The 25378-nt window shown below is 40.0% G+C and overlaps 1 protein-coding gene across 1 annotated transcript in view; it reads right to left on the bottom strand.

The window, feature by feature from the left end:
• Positions 1–532: 532 nt before the first annotated feature.
• Positions 533–25378, bottom strand: part of SNX3 (sorting nexin 3) — a 54349-nt gene continuing 29503 nt past the window's right edge. Inside the window, exons 2-4 of the mRNA XM_012438440.3 lie at positions 18550–18645; positions 3882–4006; positions 533–1268 (exon numbers count right to left, since the gene is read on the bottom strand). Of these exons, the coding sequence (XP_012293863.1) occupies positions 1163–1268; positions 3882–4006; positions 18550–18645 (327 nt within the window). The 3' untranslated portion in view covers positions 533–1162. The remainder of the gene's footprint in view (positions 1269–3881; positions 4007–18549; positions 18646–25378) is intronic.

The following is a 25378-nucleotide window of genomic DNA, read 5'->3' as shown; positions in this document are numbered from 1 at the left end:
GGCAGCAAGAAGTCATGTATTTTCTGGTCTCTTATCATCTTTACAGGTCAGGCTAGAAGATTGTGCCGTTCTTTTAAAGAGGATAAAGTGTGCCTACTATCCCAAAGCAAATTAAAGAGAAAGCACAAAGCTGCTGACTAAGGAGAGTTATTATGCCCTTGCTAACTTTGTTTAAACAAGTCACTCAGTTTAACTATGAAAAAAATTCTTCTGAAAAATAGGAGGAATGGTATTGACTTACCTTTAAAAGTCCTTTTAATAAATGACTTGAGATTATAAAGCATTTTTCAAATACAAAAAGTGTCTCAAAATGATTCAGTAAGCCTTAAGGAATATATTTTTTAGTACATCATTTTTATTGTTGTTGAAAATACCCCATTCAATGGGTAGAGGTATATTTGATATCACCACTGTTTAAAGGGAATGGAGTTACAGGAATGAGAAGTATATAATAAGTAAATAATCCATCTCAACAAGTGACTTAAGTAGTCACTCATAGAGAGCAAAGAAAAGCTGCAGGCAACACAATCAGTGCATATCAGAAATGCATTTCAATTTTTATTTGAAAACAACTTAAATTTTTAGACAAACGATTTTAGTATATAAATTTGATTTTGTTTTTATACAGAATATAAAGATTTCCCTCATTAATCTTCCATGTGAAGGGTATTACAAGCCTGAAGGAAGATACTTTCTGCACACAAGTATGTATCTTATGTGTGCAGTATTGGAAACCAATGGTGTAGTGCTCCTACACATAAATTAGGTCAAGTGACATAGACACATTAAAAGGGGGAAAGAGAAATATTCTAGTTAATCAAATGCAAGAAGCAAAGAAGACACAAAAACTGTGCAAATAAGACCAAGCCAGCAACTTTAGTTAGGACACTGCAGATTACATTGGAATAACAGGTTTGTGAGGCTATAGTGTGCACCACATTAAAACAGCAAAAAAGAGCTATTCATATAGAAAGGCTGGAATGAGGGATTTTCACTAAAGCAAATTAACTTCTTGTCAACTGCCAAAACAAAACCGAGCATGAGTGTTAGTATAATGAAGGCATGTTATACCAGTTTCTGAGCAGCATGCTAAAAGTTAGAACTTCTTCACTGGTGCATATCAATCATTAATAGTCACGTTTTTGCCCCTTCTTGCCAAATTTCAGGCATGTCTTATTTTAGATGGAGTATAGCTTTTATCTATTATTTCATCTTGTAAAAACATGTGAAGACAACGTTCATTCTGTGCCAGAGGATGACCAGCAACCCTGAGAATAAAAAATATAAATTTAGTCCAACACTTTATATAAGGGGAGGAGTTAAAAACACACATTTTAAGGTTAAGAAGCAGTATAGGCCGGGCAAGGTGGCTCGTGCCTGTAATCCTAGCACTTTGGGAGGCCAAAACAGGTGGATCACCTGAAGTTGGGTGTTCGAGACCAGCCTGACCAACATGGAGAAACCCTGTCTCTACTAAAAATACAAAATTAGTCAGGTGTGGTAGCTCATGCCTGTAATCCCAGCTACTTGGGAGGCTGAGGCAGGAGAGTCACTTGAAACCAAGAGACGGAGCTTGCAGTGAGCCAAGACTGCACCATTGCACTCCAGCCTAGGCAACAAGAGCCAGACTCCGTTTCAAAAGGTTATTTTGGAGCTCAAAATAGGTTGCTGTGAGCTGAGATCATGCCATTGCACACCACCCTGGGCAACAAGAGCAAAACAAGCATGTTATTATTATTATTTTTGAGATGAAGTCTCACTCTGTCACCCAGGCCGGAATGCAATGGCCGATTTTGGCCCACAACAACCTCTGCCTCCCGGGTTCAAGTGATTTGGTGCCTCAGCCCTCCAAGTAGCTGGGACTACAGGCATATGCCACCATGCCCAGCTAATTTTTATATGTTTACTGGAGACGGGATTTCACCATGTATCAGGCTGGTCTCAAACCCCTGATCTCAAGTAATCGGCCCACCTCAGCTGCCCAAAGTGTTGAGATTACAGGCATGACCCACCATGCCCAGCCAAGAAGCATGTACAATTTACTAATAAGTATCATTCTGGACTGTCCATAAAGCTATGCACTATCAACTAATGGTATATGTTCTTTTGTTTGGTTCACAACTGTAATTTAGAAAACATTTAATCCAAACTTTTCACTGCTTGTGGCACATGTACCCAGTTAGCTTCTTTACATATTAGCTGGTGTTTTCATAAGAAACTTAAATGAATTTTAATGTTAAAAGTGAAACATGTCAATGGATCCTAAGAATCATGTTTTTTGTTTGTTTGTTTGTTTTGAGACAAAGTGTTGCTCTGTCACCCAGGCTGGAATGCAGTGGTGTGATCTCAGCTCACTGCAACCTCTGCCTCCCAGGTTCAAGCGCTTCTCCTGCCTCAGCCTCCTGAGTAGCTGAGACTACAGGCGCGCACCACCACACCCCACTAATTTTTGTATTTTTAGTAGAGAAAGGGTTTTGCCATGTTGGCCAGGCTGATCTTGGAACTCCTGACCTCAAGTGATCTGCTTGCCTTGGCCTCCCAGTGTTGGGATTACAGGCGTGAGCCACTGCACCTGGACAGAATCTATTTTAAAGAGGAGAAGATACAGGATTGGAGTTAGAAATACAATGAAGTTCAACAAAAGTCTCAAATAGCTTAAAAAAAAAACACACACAAATATCCAGGTATTTTGTTTGTTTCTGCCTGCTTAAAACCAGACTGGGCTACCAGACTCCTATTTCAGAATTAAAACCCATCTAATATAGGCCAGGCAGGGTGGCTCATACTTGTAATCCCAGCACTTTGGAAGACCAAAGGCAGACAGATCACTTGAGGTCAGAAGTTCAAGATTAGCTTGGCCAACATGGCGAAACTCTGTCTCTACTAAATATACAAAATAACCCAGACATGATGGTGTGCACCTGTAATCCCAACTACTCAGGTAGCTGAGGCACAAGAATCACTTGAACCTGGGAGGCGGAGATCAACCCACTGCACTCCAACCTGGGTGACAGAGCAAGACTTTGTTTCAAAAAAAATCTAATATAGTACTGCCTTCTCCAAAAGGAAAACAGGTTTATAGACAATAAAGACTGAGTGCTACAGTAGATAACCAAGGGCTTTATGTAACCCTTTCTCTTCTATTTACCACTCATGGATCTTCAAATCAGTAGATAAAATTTAAAGTGCAAGCTCACATTATCATTTTCTGTAGGATTTGGTTTACTACTTCTAGTTTAAGGCCAATGCACAATTACAGTGAGGTCTTTCTTGGCATAAATCTTTCTATCACTTTGGCTTTCTATTACTTTACAAAATAGCTGTATTTCAAATGGGAATAAAATGAAAAGCTAAAAATACTGGTTTGAGCTTGTCAAGTTTGTAAAGTAAAAGAGAAACAATCCTAAGTCTTCTTAACATTTTCAAAAGAATACATTTTACCATGAAAATTAAAAACATGCACCTTTATACAAGACATGCTGATAATACCTCCATCTGCAATCAAACAAGATGATTGCAAGTATATTGTAAGTTTTATTGTTCATGCTAGAACATACTGTAAATCAGAATCATAAGTAAAACCATGTTTTTTAAATGCTGTAATTTTAAATGTAATTTGCATAAATTAACCAAGAAAAACAAATACAAAACTTAGGTCAACACAAAATGTTCATTTCAATCACTCAAGTGTGTTAATATTTATCACATGATATTCAACTTGTCAGATACTTTTATTTTGTTTAAATGATATGAAAAGTCAGGAAATGGCTAAAAGAAAAGGGAACAGTGCAGTTTAGCTTAACATCTAAACTATAGTAGTCACTTAAAGTAGTCTCAAAACATACTTCACTACTACACTTTGAGTAATAGGAAGCACTTACTTGTTTATAAACTGCTCCAGCCCTTGTTTTCTTTCCTCAATAAAATTGTCATCAAATATTCCATCATCGCCTCTAAAAGGAAGCTGACGCAAAAACGCTTTCCCAGGGAGTGGAGGAACTACAACCTAAAACATGAAGACAGAAAGTTCTTGATCATGCCGCCTGGGTTGTGAAAATTTATAGAGCACAACATGAAGACAAAGCATGTCCTCACTATGAAAGCCATCACCCGGTCAAACTAGTTTAAATATAAAAGAGCAAAAAATACACTGAAAAAAGACCAAACATTTTGAAGACAAATGCAGAATAGCCCATCAGACAAAAGCTCCTCAACTCAAAGGCAGGACCCACAGCTTATATCATTTTTCTCGGCCTTATCAAAGCACAGGTATACAAAGAGAACACTGACGATCCTGAAATAAAGGTTACCATGCCCCTCAGACACTTGTGATACCATTTGGAGAAGGCAATGCCTTATTGCAATGGACACTGCAGAGATCAAAATCAACTCTCAAATAAATGAAGAAATGTTAACAATGTTCTCACTGCAACATGGTTAGATAAGAATTCTGGTTTCGGCCGGGTGCGGTGGCTCAAGCCTGTAATCCCAGCACTTTGGGAGGCCGAGGCGGGTGGATCACGAGGTCGAGAGATCGAGACCATCCTGGTCAACATTGTGAAACCCCGTCTCTATTAATACAAAAAAATTAGCTGGGCACAGTGGCGCGTGCCTATAATCCCAGCTACTCAGGAGGCTGAGGCAGGAGAATTGCCTGAACCCAGGAGGCGGAGGTTGCGGTGAGCCGAGATCGCGCCATTGCACTCCAGCCTGGGTAACAAGAGCGAGACTCCGTCTCAAAAAAAAAAAAAAAAAAAAAAAAAGAATTCTGGTTTCAACCTCTTACCATCTGCATATAGCCTTTCCTACTTGTGTTTGCGGTGAAGACAAAATATCAATAACTCTAGTTGTCACTCTTCGTTTCCTAAATTGAGAAATAAGTCAACTTTCTCCCAAATGCCCTATCCTGCTGTCTTTTCCCAAAGACTTCTTATTTCTTCCTTCCCACACTATAGGAAGATCCTAAATTGTCCCTTTCAAAGCCTAACCAAGGGTCAACTCCTGCTGATCTCTCCCTTCTGGGAATTAACTGGAGCTCAAATATTATTCTGGGCCAGGTACAGTGGCTCACAACTGTAATCCCCACACTCTGGGAGGCCAAGGCAGGCGGGAGGACTGCTTGACGCCAGGAGTTCAACACAAGCCTGGGTACATGTTTACAAAAATAAAAAAAACTTAGCTGGGTGTGGTGGTGTGATCCTGTAGTCCCAGCTACTTAGGAGGTGGATGTGGGAGGATGGCTTGAGTCCAGGAGTTCGGAACTGCAGTGAGCTAAGATCACGTCACTGCACTCCAGCCAATAAAAAAGTTTAAATGAAATAACATTTCATATCATTTAAACAAACTAAAAGTATCTGACAGCGAGATCCCGTCTTCAAAAAATAAAATAAATTTTTAAAAATGTTATTCTGGCCGGGCACAGTGGCTCATGCCTGTAATCCCAACACTTTGGGAGGCCAAGGCAGGCAGATCACCTGAGGTCGGAAGTTTGAGACCAGCCTGACCAACATGGTGAAACCCCATCTCTACTAAAAAATACAAAATTAGCGGGGCATGGTGGCACATGCCTGTAATCCTAGCTACTTGAGAGGCTGAGGCAGGAGAATCTCTTGAACCCAGGAGACGGAGCTTGCAGTGAGCCAAGATTGCACTGTTGCACTCCAGCCTAGGCAACAAGAGCCAGACTCGGTCACAGAACAAAAAAAAGGAAAAAAAAAGGTTATTCTGGAGCTCAAAATACTTGTTTTGATTAAATAGCATTTAGGTATTTCGAAGATTAGTTTGGTTTCTCTACCCTAGCACTACTGAGAATCAGATAACTTTTGTGTTGGGGCGCTTTCTTGTGCATTTTCTTTCTTGAGATTGGGTCTTGCGCTGTTTCCCAGGCTGGAGTGCCATGATATGATCATGGCTCACTGCATCACAACTTCCCTAGACTCAGGTGATCCTCCTGCATCAGCCTCCTGAATAGCTGGGACACTACAGGCTCATGGCGTGCCACCACACCTGGCTAATTTTTTCTACTTTTTTGTGGAGATGGGGTTTCACCATGTTGCCCAGGCTGGCATTCTTTTCTTTAGCAGCATCCCTAGCCTCTACTCACTAGAAATCAGTGGCACCCCCAGTTGAGACAATAAAAATGTCTCTAGATAGTGTCAAATGTCTCTTGAGGGATAAAACTGTCTTTGGTGGAAAACCACCAAGCTATCATATTAATGTCTTCAAATCAAGACCCCTGTCTTAGGCTTCTTGTAGTTATTTTAGGAAAAACTGGGCATACAACAGAAGCTCAAATATCTGTTAAATGACCAACCACTTAGCTGGATCCTTACCTTAAACCCAAAGAGAGAAATGTGTAAGCAAACAATTAGAACAAGGAGAACTATAAATAGTAAACTGACATATACACACACACACACACACACACACATACATATACACACATACACACACACAAACATGCACACACGTGTGCGTGTTTGTGTGTTTTTCACCAGTAATAAAAACTACACATATTTTTAAAAAAATTAAACCCTTGATACAGTTTCTACACAGAGGAGTTTATCCTCAAACAAAATTCAATACGATAAGAAGGGAAAGATCAACTTGACTTCGTACAGATTAACAAAAAACAAAATAAAAACAAAAAGAAACAAAAAAACCAAATGTCCAACATAAACTTTATAATCCCTTCCTGGATTTACTCTCCCCAAATGACCAATGATGAAGACATCTAAGGATTTATCTCTGTAAATTTATGCTAGCATTCTCAGATCTCACCCCTATGTTAGCAACTGTTTAGTTGAGAGTTAAATCTGCAGGGACCTTTTATAACTGAGAAACAAAGGAATACTAACTATTAAGTTCCAATAGAATGGCTATCTGGTAGGCAAGGAAAAATACCTATATCTACACAATTATTATTTAAAAAAATAATCTAGAACCAGCATGTTAAATAAATGCTTACCATTAATTCAGGGTAGAATTTAGCATGAAACTTAAGAAAGCATGGCTCAAGGATGTCAGTTAAATAAAGAAGAAAAATAATCAAAAAATTTAAGGCTATATATATAAAATTAAATAGATATAAATTTCATATATATGGGAAGTTTAAGAAAAGGATTACTGTGCATTATCCTCTGCAAAGATACATTCTTCCTAACATATTCAAAGGAGTCATTCAAATGGATGGTGAGGTGGTAGGCAATAGGATTAATGATCTACAAAAATCATAAATGGTTTGTCCAGCTAAGATTCTAAAGATTCTCTTCTACATCAAATTAGTTTTGCCGAAGCAGTCTGAAAATATCTAATCAGAATTCTAACGTCAGGTTGGGTGCAGTGGCTCAAACCTGTAATCCCAGCACTTCAGGAGGCCAAGGCAGGCAGATCACCCAAGGTCAGGAGTTGGAGACCAGCCTGGCCAACATGATTAAACCCCATCTCTACTAAAAATACAAAAAATTAGCCAGGCGTGATGGTGCATGCTTGTAACCCAGCTACTCAGGAGGCTGAGGCAGGAGAACTGCTTGAACCTGGGAGGCAGAGATTGCAATAAGCTGGGATTGCACCACTGCACTCCAGCCTGGGTGAGAGCTAGACTCCGTCTCAAAAAATAATAATAATAATTCTAACACCAATTTATTTTTTTATTTTTTTAATTGCATTTTAGGTTTTGGGGTACAGGTGAAGAACATGCAAGATTGTTGCATAGGTGCATACGTGGCAGTGTGATTTGCTGCCTTCCTCCCCTTCATCTATATGTGGCATTTCTCCCCATGCTATCTCTCCCCAACTCCCCACCCCGCGCTGTCCCTCCCCAATTTCCCCCCAACAGACCCCAGTGTGTAGTGCTCCCCTCCCTGCGTCCATGTGTTCTCATTGTTCAACACCCACCTATGAGTGAGAACATGCGGTCTAACACCAATTTAAAAGTCATAAATGCAAAGATATGTGTGTTCATTTGGAGTGACAGACAGGAGGATATCTGGTGAGCATAATATATTGAAAGCTAATGTAAACTAGAATAAAAGCTGAAAGATCTGACCATAATACATGTCAGCTAATTTCTAGCTTAGTTTAACAGATCTTAAGTAAAAGTACTAATATATCACAAAATAACTTGATTACATTGTTCTTAGCAATACTATAATATAAGTAAAACATGGATTTAACTCTCAATATATTAAACTGGTCTAACGTTAAATGTGAAGTATTGTGCTTCAAAGGACATCATTAAGAAAGTGAAAAACAACCCACAGACTGGGAGATATGTGCCAATTATGGATCTGATAGAGACCTCTAAGAGTCAGATTTTCTTGACATAACTCTGTAATAAAAAGATAACTCATTTAAAAAGGCAAAAGATCTCAATAAAGGTTTCTTCAAAGATACATAAATGGCCAATAAGTACATGAAAAGAAGATCAACATTAGTGGCCATGAGAGAAATAAAAATCAAAATCACAATGCAACACCCCTTTACAACAGTAGGATAGCTATAATGAAGACAAGCAATAGCAAGTGTTAGTAAGGATGTGGAGCAAAGTAGAACCTCGCATCGCTGGTAAGAATGTAAAATTATGCAACTGCTTTGGAAAAACAGTCTGCCAATTCCTCAAAAGGTTAAAAAGAGTTATGATACCACCCAGCAATGTACTGATAGGTATATACTGAAAAGAAATGAAAACACGTGCAGACTGAAACCTATGCACAAATGTTCACAGCAGCATTACTAATAATAGCAAAAAAGTCGAACCAAATGTCCACCAAATAAGTGGGTAAATAAAATGTGGTATAAGCATACAACAGGATATTATTTAGGAATAAAAAGAAACAAAGTACTGATGCATGTTATAAAAGCATGAACTGTGATAACATGTTAAGTGAAAGAAGCCAGACACAAAAGGTCACACATTCTGGGCTTCCATTTATATATGTCCAGAATGGGCAAATCCACAGAGAAAGGAGACTAGCAACTGGTTGCCTTAGGCTGATAAGGAAGGGTTGGGGAGAAATCAGCAGTGATTACTAATGGGAACAGGGTTTCTTTTATTGGGTGATAAAAATGCTCTAAAATTGACTAGTGCTCTACAATAGCGATGGCTGCTCAACTCCGTGAATATATTAAAAACTTTAAATGGGTGAATTGTATGATACGTGAATTATATCTCAATAAAGCTGTTACTAAAAACAAAAGCTAAATATACATTCAGCAAAAGTTTATTAAACATTTTCAGTGTGCCACATGGTATGTCATGCAAAGCCCAAAGCCTATGTATCAAGACACTTCTCAGCTAGATGCAGTGGCTCATGTCTGTAATCCCAGCATTTTGGGAGGCCAAGGCAGGAGGATTACTTGAGTCCAGGAGTTCAAGACCAGCCTGGGCAAGATAGTAAAACCCCAATCCTTATAAAAACAATTTTTTAAATTAGCTGGACACGGTGGCTCATGCCTGTAATTCCACTTACTTGGGAGGCTGAGGCAGGAAAATCACTTGAGACCAGGAGCTGGAGGATGTTATAGTATGCTATGACATGCCACTGTATTCCAGCCTGGGTGACAGAGCAAGACTCTGTCAATCAATTAATCAATCAGTCAATTTCCTAACCATCTGTCATTTGTATATAGTGAGTTATACATCTTTATTCCCTAACAGACAAATATTTCAACTCCATTTGCTGAATTCCCTTCCCACTTAATGACAATGTTATTTTTGTTATGAACTAAAATCCCTATAAATACATGGGTCAAAGTCTAAACTCTATTACATTCCACTAATCTATATGCCCAACCTAAAGCAATATATACGGCATAACAGTGTTTTCATCAGAGATGAACCACATAAGATAATAATGGTGGTGCCATAAGATTATAATGGAGGTGAAAAATTCCTATTGCCGATTGGAGATCCAAGATGGCCGCTTAGGAGGAACTCGGGAATGCAGCTCCGAGAGAAAGCACAGAGGGTGAGTGGACGCCGTATTTCCAGACTGATTTTTACTGCCCACAGACCAGGAGATTCACACGCAGAGAAGCCACACGGGTCGCCAGCGCCGCTGGCGCCGCTGGCTTGAACGGCGCAGCCGCTGGGCCGGCACCCTGAGGCAACGGCTCACTGTATAAAGTGAGAAAGTCTGAGTCCCCTATAAGCCAGCAAGGGGAGCTGAAACGGGGAGCCAGGCCAGCGCCACGAATCTCAGAGCCGCGGCTTTAGCCAACGCAGCGGCTCCGGAGGCAGATCAGATGAGACGGTGTCCCCTCTTACCCAGCAAGAAGACCTGAAACACAACTGAAACCGGGACGGTCCAGCTCTGTGGAGGAGGGGCGTTCTCCATAGGCACCCTGCTGTTCTGTACCAAGGCAATCCGCCACTACAGAGACTCCGTCACTACAGGGGCGGGCCAACATAGCGGAAGCAGTTCTAACTACACCCAGAAGTTCACACGGAAGCTGGGTGGAGCCCACAGCAGCTTAGCGAAGCCTCTGCAACCTGAGTGTGACTAGGCTGCCACCTTGTGGGCAGGGAAAACAGCAACCGCACAGGGGAACATCATAAAACAGTAACTCCCTGGGACAGAACACCTCGGGGGAAGAGCAGGGGGTTTATGAGTTCTGCCACAGCAGACTTAAAATTACCAAAAGCAGAAAGACAACAACTACAAAGTCAGCAGGTGGAAAAATCCACAAAGATGGGAAGAAACCAGCGCAAAAAGGATGAAAACACCCAAAACCAGAACACTTCTCCTCCTACAAGGGATCACAACTCCCCACCAGCAAGGGAACAAGACTGGACGGAGAATGAGTGTGATGAAATGACAGAATCAGCTTTCAGAAAGTGGATAATAAGAAACTTCTGTGAGCTAAAAGAACATGTTCTAACCCAATGCAAAGAAACTAAGAACCTTGAAAAAAGACTTGACGAAATGCTAACAAGAATGGACAACTTAGAGAGGAATATGAGCGAATTGATGGAGCTGAAAAACACAACACGAGAACTTCGTGAAGCATGCACAAGTTTCAACAGCCGAATTGACCAAGCAGAAGAAAGGATATCAGAGGTCGAAGATCAACTCAATGAAATAAAACGAGAAGGCAAGATTAGAGAAAACAGGGTAAAAAGGAATGAACAAAGTCAACAAGAAATATGGGACTATGTGAAAAGACCTAATCTACGTTTGATAGGTGTACCTGAATGTGACGAAGAGAATGCATCCAAGCTGGAAAATACTCTTCAGGATATTATCCAAGAAAACTTCCCCAACCTAACAAGGCAGGCTGAGATTCAAGTCCAGGAAATACAGAGAACACCACAAAGATACTCCTCTAGAAGAGCAACCCCAAGACACATAATCATCAGATTCACCAGGGTTGAAATGAAGGAGAAAATACTAAGGGCAGCCAGAGAGAAAGGTCGGGTTACCCACAAAGGGAAGCCCATCAGACTCACTGCAGATCTCTCAGCAGAAACCCTACAGGCCAGAAGAGAGTGGGGGCCGATATTCAACATCCTTAAGGAAAAGAACTTTCAACCCAGAATTTCGTATCCAGCCAAACTAAGCTTCATAAGTGAAGGAAAAATAAAATCCTTTGTGAACAAGCAAGAACTCAGAGAGTTCATCACCACCAGACCAGCTCTACAAGAGCTCCTGAAGGAGGCACTACACATAGAAAAGAACAACCAGTACCAGCCACTCCAAAAACACACGAAAAGGTAAAGAGCATCAACACAATGAAGAATCTGCATCAACCAAAGGGCAAAACAGCCACCTAGCACCAAAATGACAGGATTGAATTCACACATAACAATATTAACCCTAAATATAAACGGACTAAATGCCCCAATCAAAAGACACAGACTGGCAAATTGGATAAAAAGCCAAAACCCATCAGTGTGCTGTATCCAGGAAACCCATCTCGCATGCAAGGATACACAAAGGCTCAAAATAAAGGGATGGAGGAAGATTTACCAAGCAAATGGAGAGCAAAAAAAAGCAGGAGTTGCAATTCTCATCTCTGATAAAATAGACTTTAAAGCAACAAAGATCAAAAGAGACAAAGAAGGACATTACATAATGGTAAAAGGATCAATGCAGCAAGAAGAGCTAACGATCCTAAATATATATGCACCTAATACAGGAGCACCCAGATACATAAGGCAAGTTCTTAAAGACTTACAAAGAGACTTAGACTCCCACACAATAATAGTGGGAGACTTCAACACACCACTGTCAATATTAGACAGATCAACGAGACAGAAAATTAACAAGGATATCCAGGACTTGAACTCAGACCTGGAACAAGCAAACCTAATAGACATTTACAGAACTCTCCACCCCAAATCCACAGAATATACATTCTTCTCAGCACCACATCACACCTACTCTAAAATTGACCACATAATTGGAAGTAAATCACTCCTCAGCAAATGCAAAAGAACGGAAACCATAACAAACAGTCTCTCAGACCACAGTGCAATCAAGTTAGAACTCAGAATTCAGAAACCAACCCAGAACCGCACAGCCTCATGGAAAATGAACAACTTTCTCCTGAATGTTGACTGGATAAACAATGAAATGAAGGCAGAAATAAAGACGTTCTTCGAAACCAACGAGAATGAAGACACCACATACCAGAATCTCTGGGACACATTTAAAGCAGTCTCTAGAGGAAAATATATAGCAATAAGTGCCCACATGAGAAGAAAGGAGAGATCTAAAATTGACACCCTATCGTCAAAATTGAAAGAGCTAGAGGAGCAAGATCAAAAAAACTCAAAACCTAGCAGAAGACAAGAAATAACTAAGATCAAAGCAGAATTGAAGGAGATAGAGACACGAAAAACCCTTCAAAAAATCAATAAATCCAGGAGCTGGTTTTTTGAAAAGATCAACAAAATAGACAGACCACTAGCCAGACTAATAAAAAAGAAAAGAGAGAATAACCAAATAGATGCAATAAAAAATGACAAAGGGGATATCACCACAGATTCTACAGAAATTCAAACCATCATCAGAGATTATTACAAACAACTCTATGCACATAAATTAGAAAACCTGGAGGAAATGGATAAATTCCTGGACAGCTGCCTCCTGCCAAGCCTAAACCAGGAAGAAGTCGAAACCCTGAATAGACCAATAACAAGGTCTGAAGTCGAGGCAGCAATTAAGAGCCTACCACCCAAAAAAAGCCCAGGCCCAGATGGGTTCACAGCCGAATTCTACCAGACATACAAAGAGGAACTGATACCATTCCTACTGAAACTATTCCAAATAATCCAAAAAGAGGGAATCCTTCCCAAATCATTTTATGAGACCAACATCATCCTAATACCAAAACCTGGCAGAGACTCAACAAGAAAAGAAAACTACAGGCCAATATCCATGATGAACATAGATGCAAAAATCTTCAATAAAATAATGGCAAGCCGATTACAACAGCACATCAAAAAGCTTATCCACCATGATCAAGTAGGATTCATCCCGGGGATGCAAGGCTGGTTCAATATACGCAAGTCTATAAATGTAATTCACCACATAAACAGAACCAAAGACAAAAACCACATGATTATCTCAATTGATGCAGAGAAGGCCTTTGACAAAATTCAACAGCCCTTTATGCTAAAAACCCTCAATAAACTAGGTATCGATGGAACGTATCTCAAAATAATAAAAGCTATTTACGACAAACCGACAGCCAATATCATACTGAACGGGCAAAAACTGGAAGCATTCCCTTTGAAATCTGGCACTAGACAAGGATGCCCTCTCTCACCACTCCTATTCAATATAGTACTGGAAGTTCTAGCCAGAGCAATCAGGCAAGAAAAAGAAATAAAGGGTATTCAATTAGGAAAGGAGGAAGTCAAATTGTCTCTATTTGCAGACGACATGATTGTATATCTAGAAGACCCCCTCATCTCAGCCCAAAAGCTCCTGAAACTGATAAGCAACTTCAGCAAAGTCTCAGGATACAAAATCAATGTGCAAAAATCACAAGCGTTCCTATACACCAATAACAGACTTAAAGAGAGCCAAATCAAGAACGAACTGCCATTCACAATCGCTACAAAGAGAATAAAATACCTAGGAATACAACTAACAAGGAATGTAAAGGACCTCTTCAAGGAGAACTACAAATCACTGCTCAACGAAATAAGAGAGGACACAAACAGATGGAGAAACATTCCATGTTCATGGTTAGGAAGAATTAATATCGTGAAAATGGCCATACTGCCCAAAGTAATATACAGATTCAATGCTATCCCCATCAAGCTACCAATGACCTTCTTCACAGAACTGGAAAAAACCACCTTAAACTTCATATGGAACCAAAAGAGAGCCCGCATAGCCAAGTCAATTCTAAGCAAAAAGAACAAAGCAGGAGGCATCACACTACCAGACATCAAACTCTACTACAAGGCTACAGTAATCAAAACAGCATGGTACTGGTACCAAAACAGAGATATAGACCAATGGAACAGAACAGAGGCATCGGAGGCAACACAACATAGCTACAACCACCTGATCTTTGACAAACCTGATAAAAACAAGCAATGGGGAAAGGATTCCCTGTTCAATAAGTGGTGTTGGGAAAACTGGCTAGCCATATGCAGAAAGCAGAAAATGGACCCCTTCCTGACACCTTACACTAAAATTGACTCCAGATGGATTAAAGACTTAAACGTAAGACCTAACACCATAAAAACACTAGAAGGAAACCTAGGCAAAACCATTCAGGACATAGGAGTAGGCAAGGACTTCATGACCAAAACACCAAAAGCATTGGCAACAAAAGCCAAAATAGACAAATGGGACCTAATCAAACTCCACAGCTTCTGCACAGCAAAAGAAACAGTCAATAGAGTGAATCGGCAACCAACAGAATGGGAAAAAATTTTTGCAGCCTACCCATCTGACAAAGGGCTGATATCCAGAATTTACAACGAGCTAAAAAAGATTTACAAGAAAAAAACAAACAAGCCCATTCAAAAGTGGGCGAAGGACATGAACAGATACTTTACAAAAGAAGACATACATGAGGCCAACAAGCATATGAAAAAATGCTCATCATCACTGGCCATTAGAGAAATGCAAATCAAAACTACATTGAGATACCATCTCACACCAGTTAGAATGGCAATCATTAAAAAATCTGGAGACAACAGATGCTGGAGAGGATGTGGAGAAATAGGAACACTTTTACACTGTTGGTGGGAGTGTAAATTAGTTCAACCATTGTGGAAAACAGTGTGGCGATTCCTCAAGGACCTAGAAATAGAAATTCCATTTGACCCAGCAATCCCATTACTGGGCATATATCCAAAGGATTATAAATCGTTCTACTATAAGGACACATGCACACGAATGTTCATTGCAGCACAGTTTACAATAGCAAAGACCTGGAACCAACCCAAATGCCCATCGATGATAGACTGGACAGGAAAAATGTGGCACATATACACCATGGAATATTATGCAGCCATTAAAAACGAGGAGTTCGCGTCCTTTGTAGGGACATGGATGAACCTGGAAACCATCATTCTCAGCAAACTGACACAAGAACACAAAATCAAACACCACATGTTCTCACTCATAGGCGGGTGTTGAACAAGGAGAACACATGGACACAGGGAGGGGAGCACTATACATGGGGGTCTGTTGTGGGGGAGTGGGGGGGACAGCGGGGGGGTGGGGAATTGGGGAGGGATAGCATGGGGAGAAATGCCAGATATGGGTGAAGGGGAGGAAGGCAGCAAATCACACTGCCACCTACGCACCTAAGCAACAACCTTGCATGTTTTTCACATGTACCCCAAAACCTAAAATGCAATAAAAAAAAAAAATAAATAAATAAAAAAAAAAATAAAAAAAAAAAAAAAAAAAAAAAAAAATTCCTATTGCCTAGAGATGTCTTGATGATCCTGACCCTATGTAGGCCCAGGCTATTATGTGTATTTGTGACTTAATTTTTAACAAAAAAGTTTAAAAAAAATTAAACAGAGAAAAGCTTAAAGAATAAGAATATAAAGAACATATTTTTGTGCAGCTGTTCAATGTTTGTGTTTTAAGCTAAGTGTTATTACAAGAGTCAAAAAGTTAAAAAAAGTAAAAAGTTTAAAAAGCTAAGGTTAATTTATTATTGAAGAAAAATATTTTATAAATTTATAAATTATAAATTTTAATGTAATGTTTATAAAGCCTACAGTAATAAACAGTAATATCCTAGGTCTTCACATTCACTCACCACGTGCTAACTGACTCACCCAGAACTTCTAATCCTGCAAGCTCCATTTATGGTAAGTGCCCTATACAGTTGTACCATTAAAAAAATCTTCCACGCTGTACTTTTTACCATATCTTTTCTATGTTTAGATGCACAAATGCTTCCCACTGTGTTAAACTGCCTATAGTATTCAGTACAGTAAGATGCTGGATAGGCTTGTAGTCTAGGAGCAATAGGCATACCATATAGCCTAGGTGTGTAGTAGACTATACCACCTGGGTTTGTGGGAGTATACTCTGTGATGTTTGCACAAACAATGAAATCACCTAAGGATGTATTTCTTAGAATGTATTCTCATCAGTAAGTGCCATATGACTATACCACATTGTTTGAATGACTACAGCCTTAAGATATGTTTTGATGTCTAACATGACAAACATAACCTGTCTAACATAACCTGCTGCACACTATATACTTTTTTTGGTCATTCTTGAGTGACCTAAACTTTTTAAATTCTGATTCTAAAGCTCATATATAAATCTGCAAGTTTATAGACAGCCCTATTGAAATTTCTACTAGAATCTTATGACTTTATAAATGTTAGAAAATACTCTCTACTCCATGCATGTCTCTGCTAATATGTCACCTATGAGTGAGGCCTTCCCCTTGTGCTCTATATGAGTGGCTCCTCTGGCACTTCCTACTCCCCTTAATTGTTTTTTTTAGAGCTTCCCATCTGACATCTATATATTTTACTATATTTTTCCTGCCTTCTCTTCAACCCCCTCCAATTTACCTAATAGGATATAAGCACTATAAAAGAGGGGACCTTAATTTGTTCACAGCTCTACCTGTAACGCCTAGAACACAAAGAATGAGCTCTCTAAAATGTCTGTAAAATAAACGAATCTTTAAAAGCAAATATTCCAACAAGGAATACAGTATTACCCCCCTTTTTTTTTTGAGACAGGGTCTGGTTCTGGTGTCCATGCTGGAGTCTGGTGGCGACACTGTAGCTCAATGCCTCCTGAGCTCAAGTGATCTTCTTGCCTCAGCCTCCCGAGTGCTGAGGCTACAGGTGCGTGTCACCATGCCTGACTAATTTTTGTATTTTTGGTAGTGATGAGGTTTCACATGTTGCCCAGGGTGGTCTCGAACTCCTGGGCTCAAGTGATCCACCCATGCTGGCCTCCCAAAGTGCTGCAATTATAGATGTAAACCACTGCACCCGGCCCCTCTTTATTTAGGTCTTCTTTTGACTTTCAGTAAAGTTTTAGAGCTTTCTTAACATGAATTTTGTATTTCTAGTTTTATTCATATTTAAAAATTTTGGAAGAGATGGGGCCTCACTATGTTGCCCAGGCTGGTCTTGAACTCCTGGGCTCAAGAGGTCCTCCTGCCTCAGCCTACCAAAGTACTGGGATTACAGGCATGAGCCACCATGCCTGGCCTCCATTACAGTTTTGTTGGAATGCTATGATTTGCGTATGTTATGCTCATATGCAGCCACTTTCATCTTAAGCTAGAAATAGAAGGAAAATGTCCTTATTAAACTTGAGAAATGAGTACAAACTAGCCTTCATCTAGTTCAGGACTCCTACCATACCCACTTCTTTCTACCTACTTTCTAGTCACAAAATAACTTTTCATCATTCTGAGCACTCCATGCCTTTCTATGACTCCTTGCCTCAGATGCCATTCTGAGGGTAGGGCTGAAATGAGAGACATCAGAGTGAGACCTTGCTTTAATTTATTTTGAAGCCAAAGCTACCAAATTCTCTTCCAAGAGAAGATGAGGCATGTAACAATGTTTTTAAATTGCAGTCAGCAAGCAATTAGTGGATCAATAAATGCTAATCTGAAGAATATCAGCACATATCAAACAGAGTGAGGTCATTACTGTTTTATGAAACGTATGTTACATGAACATATGTGTGATAAAAAAACTTACGTGTCAGTAAAACAAAATTGGAAATACACTGACATTTATAAAATGTATTGAGGAAGAGAAACTTGGCAAAGTGTGTGGAGACGGGAAGATGAAATAGAACGATGAGGGAAAGGAAGGAAGTAATAGCAAGAAGGTTCTAAGAAGTGTTAATCAAGTGTGAGTCAGCAAAGACCTAGACTGGGCCAAAGTAGACAAGAGAAAGAGTTGTAAGGAAAAAATTACAAAGAGTCTTCCTCTATAAAATGATATCGAACTATTTTTAAAAAAATCATATTTGTTTGTACCCATTTTATTCAAGATCACTTTCTTGAGAAGTATTAAGCATTAAAACTTGGAATGTTTTGCTTTCAAGTTACATTACAAATCATTCTTACCTTGCTCTCTCTTTCTAATTCACTTCGCAGCCATTCAAAGTCACTGTATCTTCTTCTAACAGTAGATTCTTTCAGCTTGAAAATAGGAAGATTTGTCTGAAACAAAAAAAGTTACTCCTAAATTGAGCACATTAAGGAAACTTCAAAATAATGGGGAGATGGGGAATCTAGGCTTGCAACTTGATGACATGGCAAGCTTGATTCCCTTAACAAAAGAAATTGTATAACTTTTTTTTTGAGACAGAGTTTTGCTCTGTCACCCAGGCTGGAGAGCAATAGCATGATCTCAGCTCACTGCAACCTCCTCCTCCTGGGTTTAAGTGATCCTTCTGCCTCAGCTGCTAGAGTAGGTGGTAATATAGGCACCCGCCATTATGCCCAGCTAATTTTTATCTTTTTGTAGAGATGGGATTTTACCATGTTGGCCAGGTTGGTCTCGAACTCCTGACTACCCGCCTTGGACTCCTCAAGTGCTGGGATTACAGGTGTGAGCCACCGTGCCCAGCTGAAATCAAGATATTTTAAAGATGACCTTTTATCCGTAACAAAATAAAACTTCACTAGTTCTTTTTTTTTGAGACAGAGTCTTGCTCTGTCACCCAGGCTGGAGTGCACTGGTGCAATCTCAGCTCACTGCAACCTCCGCCTCCTGGGTTCAAGTGATTCTCCTGCCTCAGCCTCCTGACTAGGTGGGATTACAGGTACCTGCCACCACGCCTGGCTAACTTTTTTGTATTTTTAGTAGAGGGATTTTCACCATGTTGGCCAGGTTGGTCTCAAACTCCTGACCTCAAGTGATCCACCAGCCTTGGCCTCCCAAAGTGTTAGGCTTACAGACCTGAGACACTGCCTGGCCTGCTAGATCTTTAAAAGTATGTTATTTACACAAGAATACAACTTTTAAAATGTACCTTTGCCTGCAGGCTTTTGTATGTCATTCTGCCTGAGGTTATTTGCATAAATGTAGGTCATTTTAAAATTATTTCAGTGAGCTTTAAAAATGTCAACTAAGCAGGGGTGAAAAAAGGCTAGCTCTTGACTATCCTCCAGCTTAGCTAGTACCTGAGCAAACAGTCATCATAGTGGAAAGATACCTTACACCTTTTAATTTCTAAAATTTTATTTTCTTGGTGCTCATTTATTATAGCAAAACCCCAACTTATGTCTCAATGCCTATCACTGCCTATTGATGTAGAAATTCTTTTTCTTCCCCCAGAGCACAGTGTCATTACATTGCCCAGGCTGGATTAAACTCCAAGACTGGAGCAATCCTTTCACCTTAGCCTCCCAAGTAGCTGGGACTGCAGGGTCATGACACTGTGCTGACTCACTTACCTACTTTTAAATGAAAACAAAATCTTTTGTTATGAGAAGTAGATTACATCTTGCATAATAAAAGGCACACATAAAACATTATTCTTAATAGCCTTCTGAAAAATGACAAAAAGAGCAGGCAAAGTGCTGCATGCAATGTCTGTGCTCTTACTGCTAGTAGGAAGTTAACTCGCACTCCATAGATCAGGCTCATAAACCCAGAACTTTAAAGGCAGAGGGCAAGTTTAAGAAATGAAAACATAGGCCGGGCCCGGTGGCTCACACCTGTAATCCCAGCACTTTGGGAGGCCGAGGTGGCTGGATCACGAAGTCAAGAGATCGAGACCATCCTGGTCAACATGGTGAAACCCCGTCTCTACTAAAAATACAAAAAATTAGCTGGGCATGGTGGCGCGTGCCTGTAATCCTAGCTACTCAGGAGGCTGAGGCAGGAGAACTGCCTGAACCCAGGAAACGGAGGTTGCGGTGAGCCGAGATCGCGCCATTGTGCTCCAGCCTGGGTAACAAAAGCGAAACTCCATCTCAAAAAAAAAAAAAAAAAAAGAAATGAAAACATAAATAACAGTACTTTGAGGTTACACTGGAATGTAAGAAAATTTCTGGAGACTTTGTTCTTTACAAGATTGCAAAGACTACTTGTTGCCACTTCAGTCAACTTCTAAATTAAAAAAAGTATCAAGAAAGATTTCTATTATCTTTTACTGGATCCCCTTTAAAGAAAAAATATGTTATGCTGGGCACAGTGGCTCTTGCCTGTAATCTCAGCACTTTGGGAGGCCAAGGCAAGAGGATCATGAGTTCAGGAATTCGAGACCAACCTGGTCAATATGGTGAAACCCTGTCTCTACTAAAAATACAGAAATTAGCCAGGTGTGGTGGTGGGCACCTGTAATCCCAGCTACTCGGGAGGCTGAGGCAGGAGAATTGCTTGAACCTGGGAGGTGGAGGTGGCAGTGAGCCAAAGATTGTGCCATTGCACTCCAACCTGGGCAACAGAGTGAAATTCTGACTCAAAAACAAAACAAAACAAAACAAAAAAGAAAAAGAAAAAATATGTTAACCAAATCCAAAAAATAAAAAAATGGTTTATGACTAAAGACTATTAGGAGTGGTATGACTAAATAAATAAACTATTAGGAGTGGTATGACTAAAGACTAATACTGCCGGGCACGGTGGTTCACGCCTGTAATACCAGCACTTTGGGAGGCCGAAGCGGGTGGATCACAAGGTCAAGAGATCGAGACCATCCTGGTCAACATGGTGAAACCCCGTCTCTACTAAAAATACAAAAAATTAGCTGGGCATGGTGGCACGTGCCTGTAATCCCAGCTACTCAGGAGGCTGAGGCAGGAGAATTGCCTGAACCCAGGAGGCGGAGGTTGCGGTGAGCCGAGATTGCGCCATTGCACTCCAGACTGGGTGACAAGAGCGAAACTCTGTCTCAAAAAAAAAAAAAAAAAAAGACTAATACTGGTATGAGACCAGTATTTTATCATTAAGAATAGATTTTAGGTCAGGAATGGTGGCTCATGCCTGTAATCCTAGCGCTTTGGGAAGCTGAAGTGGCAGGATTGCTTGAGGCCAAGAGTTACCAGCCTGGTAAACATAAGAAAGATTCCATCTCTACAAAACATAAATTTACTGGGCATGGTGGCTTGTGCTTGTAGTCCTAACTACTTGGGAGGCTGAAGTGGGAGGATCTTTTGAGCCCAGTCAGGAGTTCGAGAACTGCAGTGAACTGTGATTATACCATTCACTCCAGCAACAAGCAAGACAGTCTCTCAAAAAAAAAAAAAAAGAAAGATTTTATTTTATTTGAGACAGGATCTCACTCTGTAACCGAGGCTGGAGAGCAGTGGCATGATCATGGCAGGCTCAAGTGACTCCTCCCACCTCAATCCCCGGTGTAGCTCAGACTATAGGCACATGCCATCACACCCAGCTAATTTTTTACTTCTGGTAGAGACAGGGTTTCACCATATTGCTCAGGCTGGTCTTGAACTCCTGAGTACAAGCAATCCATCCGTATAAGACTCCCAAAGTGCTGGGATTACAGGCATGAGCCACCGTGCTCAGCCAGAAAGATTTTAAAATGTGCATAATATCGAAAAGTTTGTAGGAGACAGAAATGACCTACAAAATAACTAATGCCATACCCTACCAAAAATACTACTCAACACTATATACTCTTAGATTACATTCTACCTGTAATTCAGACTTTAAACTAATTAGCACAGAATTTGCATAGAACTGTAAAATGTTTTACAACTGGAAGAAAAAAGTTAAGTGCCACCTGAAGGAAATACTGGCATCCTACTGTGTATACAGGGGCATCATCTTGTAATATTCACTCCTAAGAAAATTCTACTTATTTGTTAAGCTTAATGCCGCTGGTAAATAGCTGTCATTCAGCACAAGAAAAGCTTTTTATTCGGGACCTTAAATCGATTTTGTAGTGGTCTCAATTTTTTCCTAAGTGTATTAACTTCTCTATGTTGTATAGCTTATAGCTTAGAATTTTCAACAGATGCTATTGGGCATAACAGTGTATAGGTTTCAAGCATGAAACCAAATCTCACAAGAGATTTAAAAGCACTTGAATTTTCTTTCCCAGGTAACCACAACATTTGTTCATTGTATTAATGACTAAGGAAAAAACTGCACCTAACAAGACTCTTATTATACTAAAAGTCAAGCTTGTATTTAAAGATGCTGGCTTGTTGTACAGAGGGTATTCTCATTCCCCACAGGGAATAAAATTAGGTCCCCTGGAGAGCAGAATGATAATTCCCAGAAAGAAAGCACTGGATTATTTCTCTCTGATTTCACCTATTGGCTTTTTAACCAAGTTCACCCTTCCGCATTAAAATATTAAGTCTTTGTAAGTGTCTAAAGATAGAAAGGACTTTACAGAGTTGAGTGTTTTCTGCAGGTGAGATTTTACATTCTGAATTCCTCCTCTCAAATTACTTTACAAAGGGGATTAACTGCTCTCTTTATTCAATATGTTAAGATCAAGCTTGTGAAAAGAGTCCCCTAAGAATTTTCATACTTCTGGGTACGGAAGTCTATAAAGTTAATCTCTGAAACAACATATCAAGCTTACAGGTACAATGTTGAGAGAAGAGTGCCAATTCAGCTCATTTTACCTTCCATTTTCCCTTTTGAACTTTTGACACAATCATGATTATATCTGATTCACTCTAATATAAAGGGGGGATAAAGGGGGAAAAGTCCTTTTCCTTCTATGATTAGCTAATAGTTTGATAGATTATATACTTAAACAGGATCATGATTACCTTAAGAAAGTTCTTTTAGTTTTTCTTAACTAGTTATTTCTCTTTTTGTATGAGGACTGCTTTAAAGTCACAACAAGAAATTTGAACATCACTTGCCCATTACATTTGCAGTGGTTAACTTAGCCTGTTAAACATCTTCCTGATCATTACAAGGACTTTTAATTCAATGTAACTGATCAAAATAAGTAAGTGAAAAATGCAGGTTTTCTTGTTGTTGTTAGTTTAAGGTACTGAACTATCACTGGTGAAACTCCTGTGATTGGTCACTTTCAACTTATTTAACTTTCATAAAATGACTGAAGGGAGAAGAGGTTTTTTCCCTACACCTTCAGGAGAACTAAACTATTATTTACTGATCATCTATATAAGTGCACCATGCTAGATAAGGTAGAATCATTATTTATAATGATGAATATAATGCAGACCTGGCCCTTATGAAACACATACAAACCAAGGAGGTTAGAAAACAAGCATATAAAAAGTTGAATTTCCATGGTTAAAACTACCACAAACTGGCTGGGCATGGTGGTTCAAGCCTGTAATCCCTGTACTTTGGAAGGCTGAGGTAGGAGGATCACTTGAGGCCAGGAGTTCGAGACTTGCCTGGGCAACATAGTGAGACCCTCCTTCTCTACAAAAAATAAAAAATCAGCTGGGCAGGCTGGGCACAGTGGCTTACGCCTGTAATCCCAGCACTCTGGGAGGCAGAGGTGGGCGGATCACCTGAGGTCAGGAGTTATAGTTTACAAAATATAACTCAGCCATAGATTAATCAGAAAAGCTATCTAGAATGTAGGACATATAAAAAGTCTCAGGCCGGGCGTGGTGGCTCACACCTATAATCCCAGCACTTTGGGGGGATGAGGCAGGTGGATCACTTGAGGTCAGGAGTTCAAGACCAGCCTAGCCAATGGAGTGAAACTCCATCTCTACTAAAAATACAAAAATTAGCCAGACGAGGTGGCACGAGCCTGTAATCTCTGCTACTTGGGAGGCTGAGGCAGGAGAATCACTTGAACTCAGGAGACGGAGGCTGCAGTGAGCCGAGATCATGCCACTGCACTCCAGTCTGGGCGACAGAGTGAGAGTCCACCTCAAAAAAAAAAAAAAAAAAGCTTCAGAACAGTGTATCATATAGTATGATACCATTTGTATAATACGAAAAGCATGAAGTCTGCCACCATGCCCAGCTAATTTTCTGTATTTTCAATAGAGACGGGGTTTCACTATGTTGACCAGGCTGGTCTTGAACACCTGACCTGGTGATCCGCCCGCCTTGGCCTCCCAAAGTGCTGGAATTATAGGCGTGAGCCACTGTGCCTGGCCTCCTTTCCTTTTCTTTCCTCCCTCTCCTTCTCCTCCCCTCCCTCCCTTCCTTCCTTTAGAGACAGGGTCTCCCTGAGTTGCTCAGGCTGGTCTTGAACTCCTGGGCTCAAGGGATCCTTCCACCACGGCCTCCCAAAGTGCTGGGATTTTAGGTGTGAGCTGCTGTGTATGGCCAGCCAGGACTCTTTTTTGCTTGTTTTTTAAACAGAATTTCGCTCCTGTTGCTCAGGCTGGAGTGCAATGGCACGAGTGCAATGGCCTCAGCCAGGACTCTTTTAACAGAGTTAGCCATACTATAAGACAGATAAAAATGGTGAAAACAGTGTGAGCTAAATGCAGAGAAGAAACAAGTACATGGTATATTTAGTATATAATTCTTGAATATTCTAAAGCATAGGAATGATGGGAAATAAAACTGAAAAGTTTAAACTGCATCTGAATGTGGGGCTAAAGTATCTACCTGTGACCAAATAAATATGTTTGAATAGGAAAATGATAGCTATGAAGAGAAAAAATAGAGAAGTTACCACAGAAGTAGAAGCCACAGATGAGCTGCATGTAGGCTTAAGGGGTAGAATTAAGAACAGATGGCTCTAGTTGATTCTTAGGTTTATCTGCTGTGAAGTGTATGGAAAAGAGTCAGACTACTGAGGCAAATTACAGCAAAAATCCCTTAAAGGTTTTATCTTGGATGTCACTTTAAATGCCTTAGAATTATCCAGAAAGAATGCTGACTTCTGACATTAAATGAAAATCAGACTTAAATATTGTTAACTTACTTTAAGATGACTAAAACTTTTGAAATTTGAATGGCAAGATTTAGTATTCTCTCACCCTAATATTCATATTTTCCCCCTCATTTTAACAG

The sequence above is a fragment of the Aotus nancymaae genome, unplaced genomic scaffold, assembly GCF_030222135.1.
Source record: "Aotus nancymaae isolate 86718 unplaced genomic scaffold, 86718_ANA_hifiasm-v0.15.2.pri h1tg000040l, whole genome shotgun sequence".
Classification (NCBI taxonomy): domain Eukaryota; kingdom Metazoa; phylum Chordata; class Mammalia; order Primates; family Aotidae; genus Aotus; species Aotus nancymaae.
This window is presented reverse-complemented; position numbering and strand designations above follow the sequence as displayed.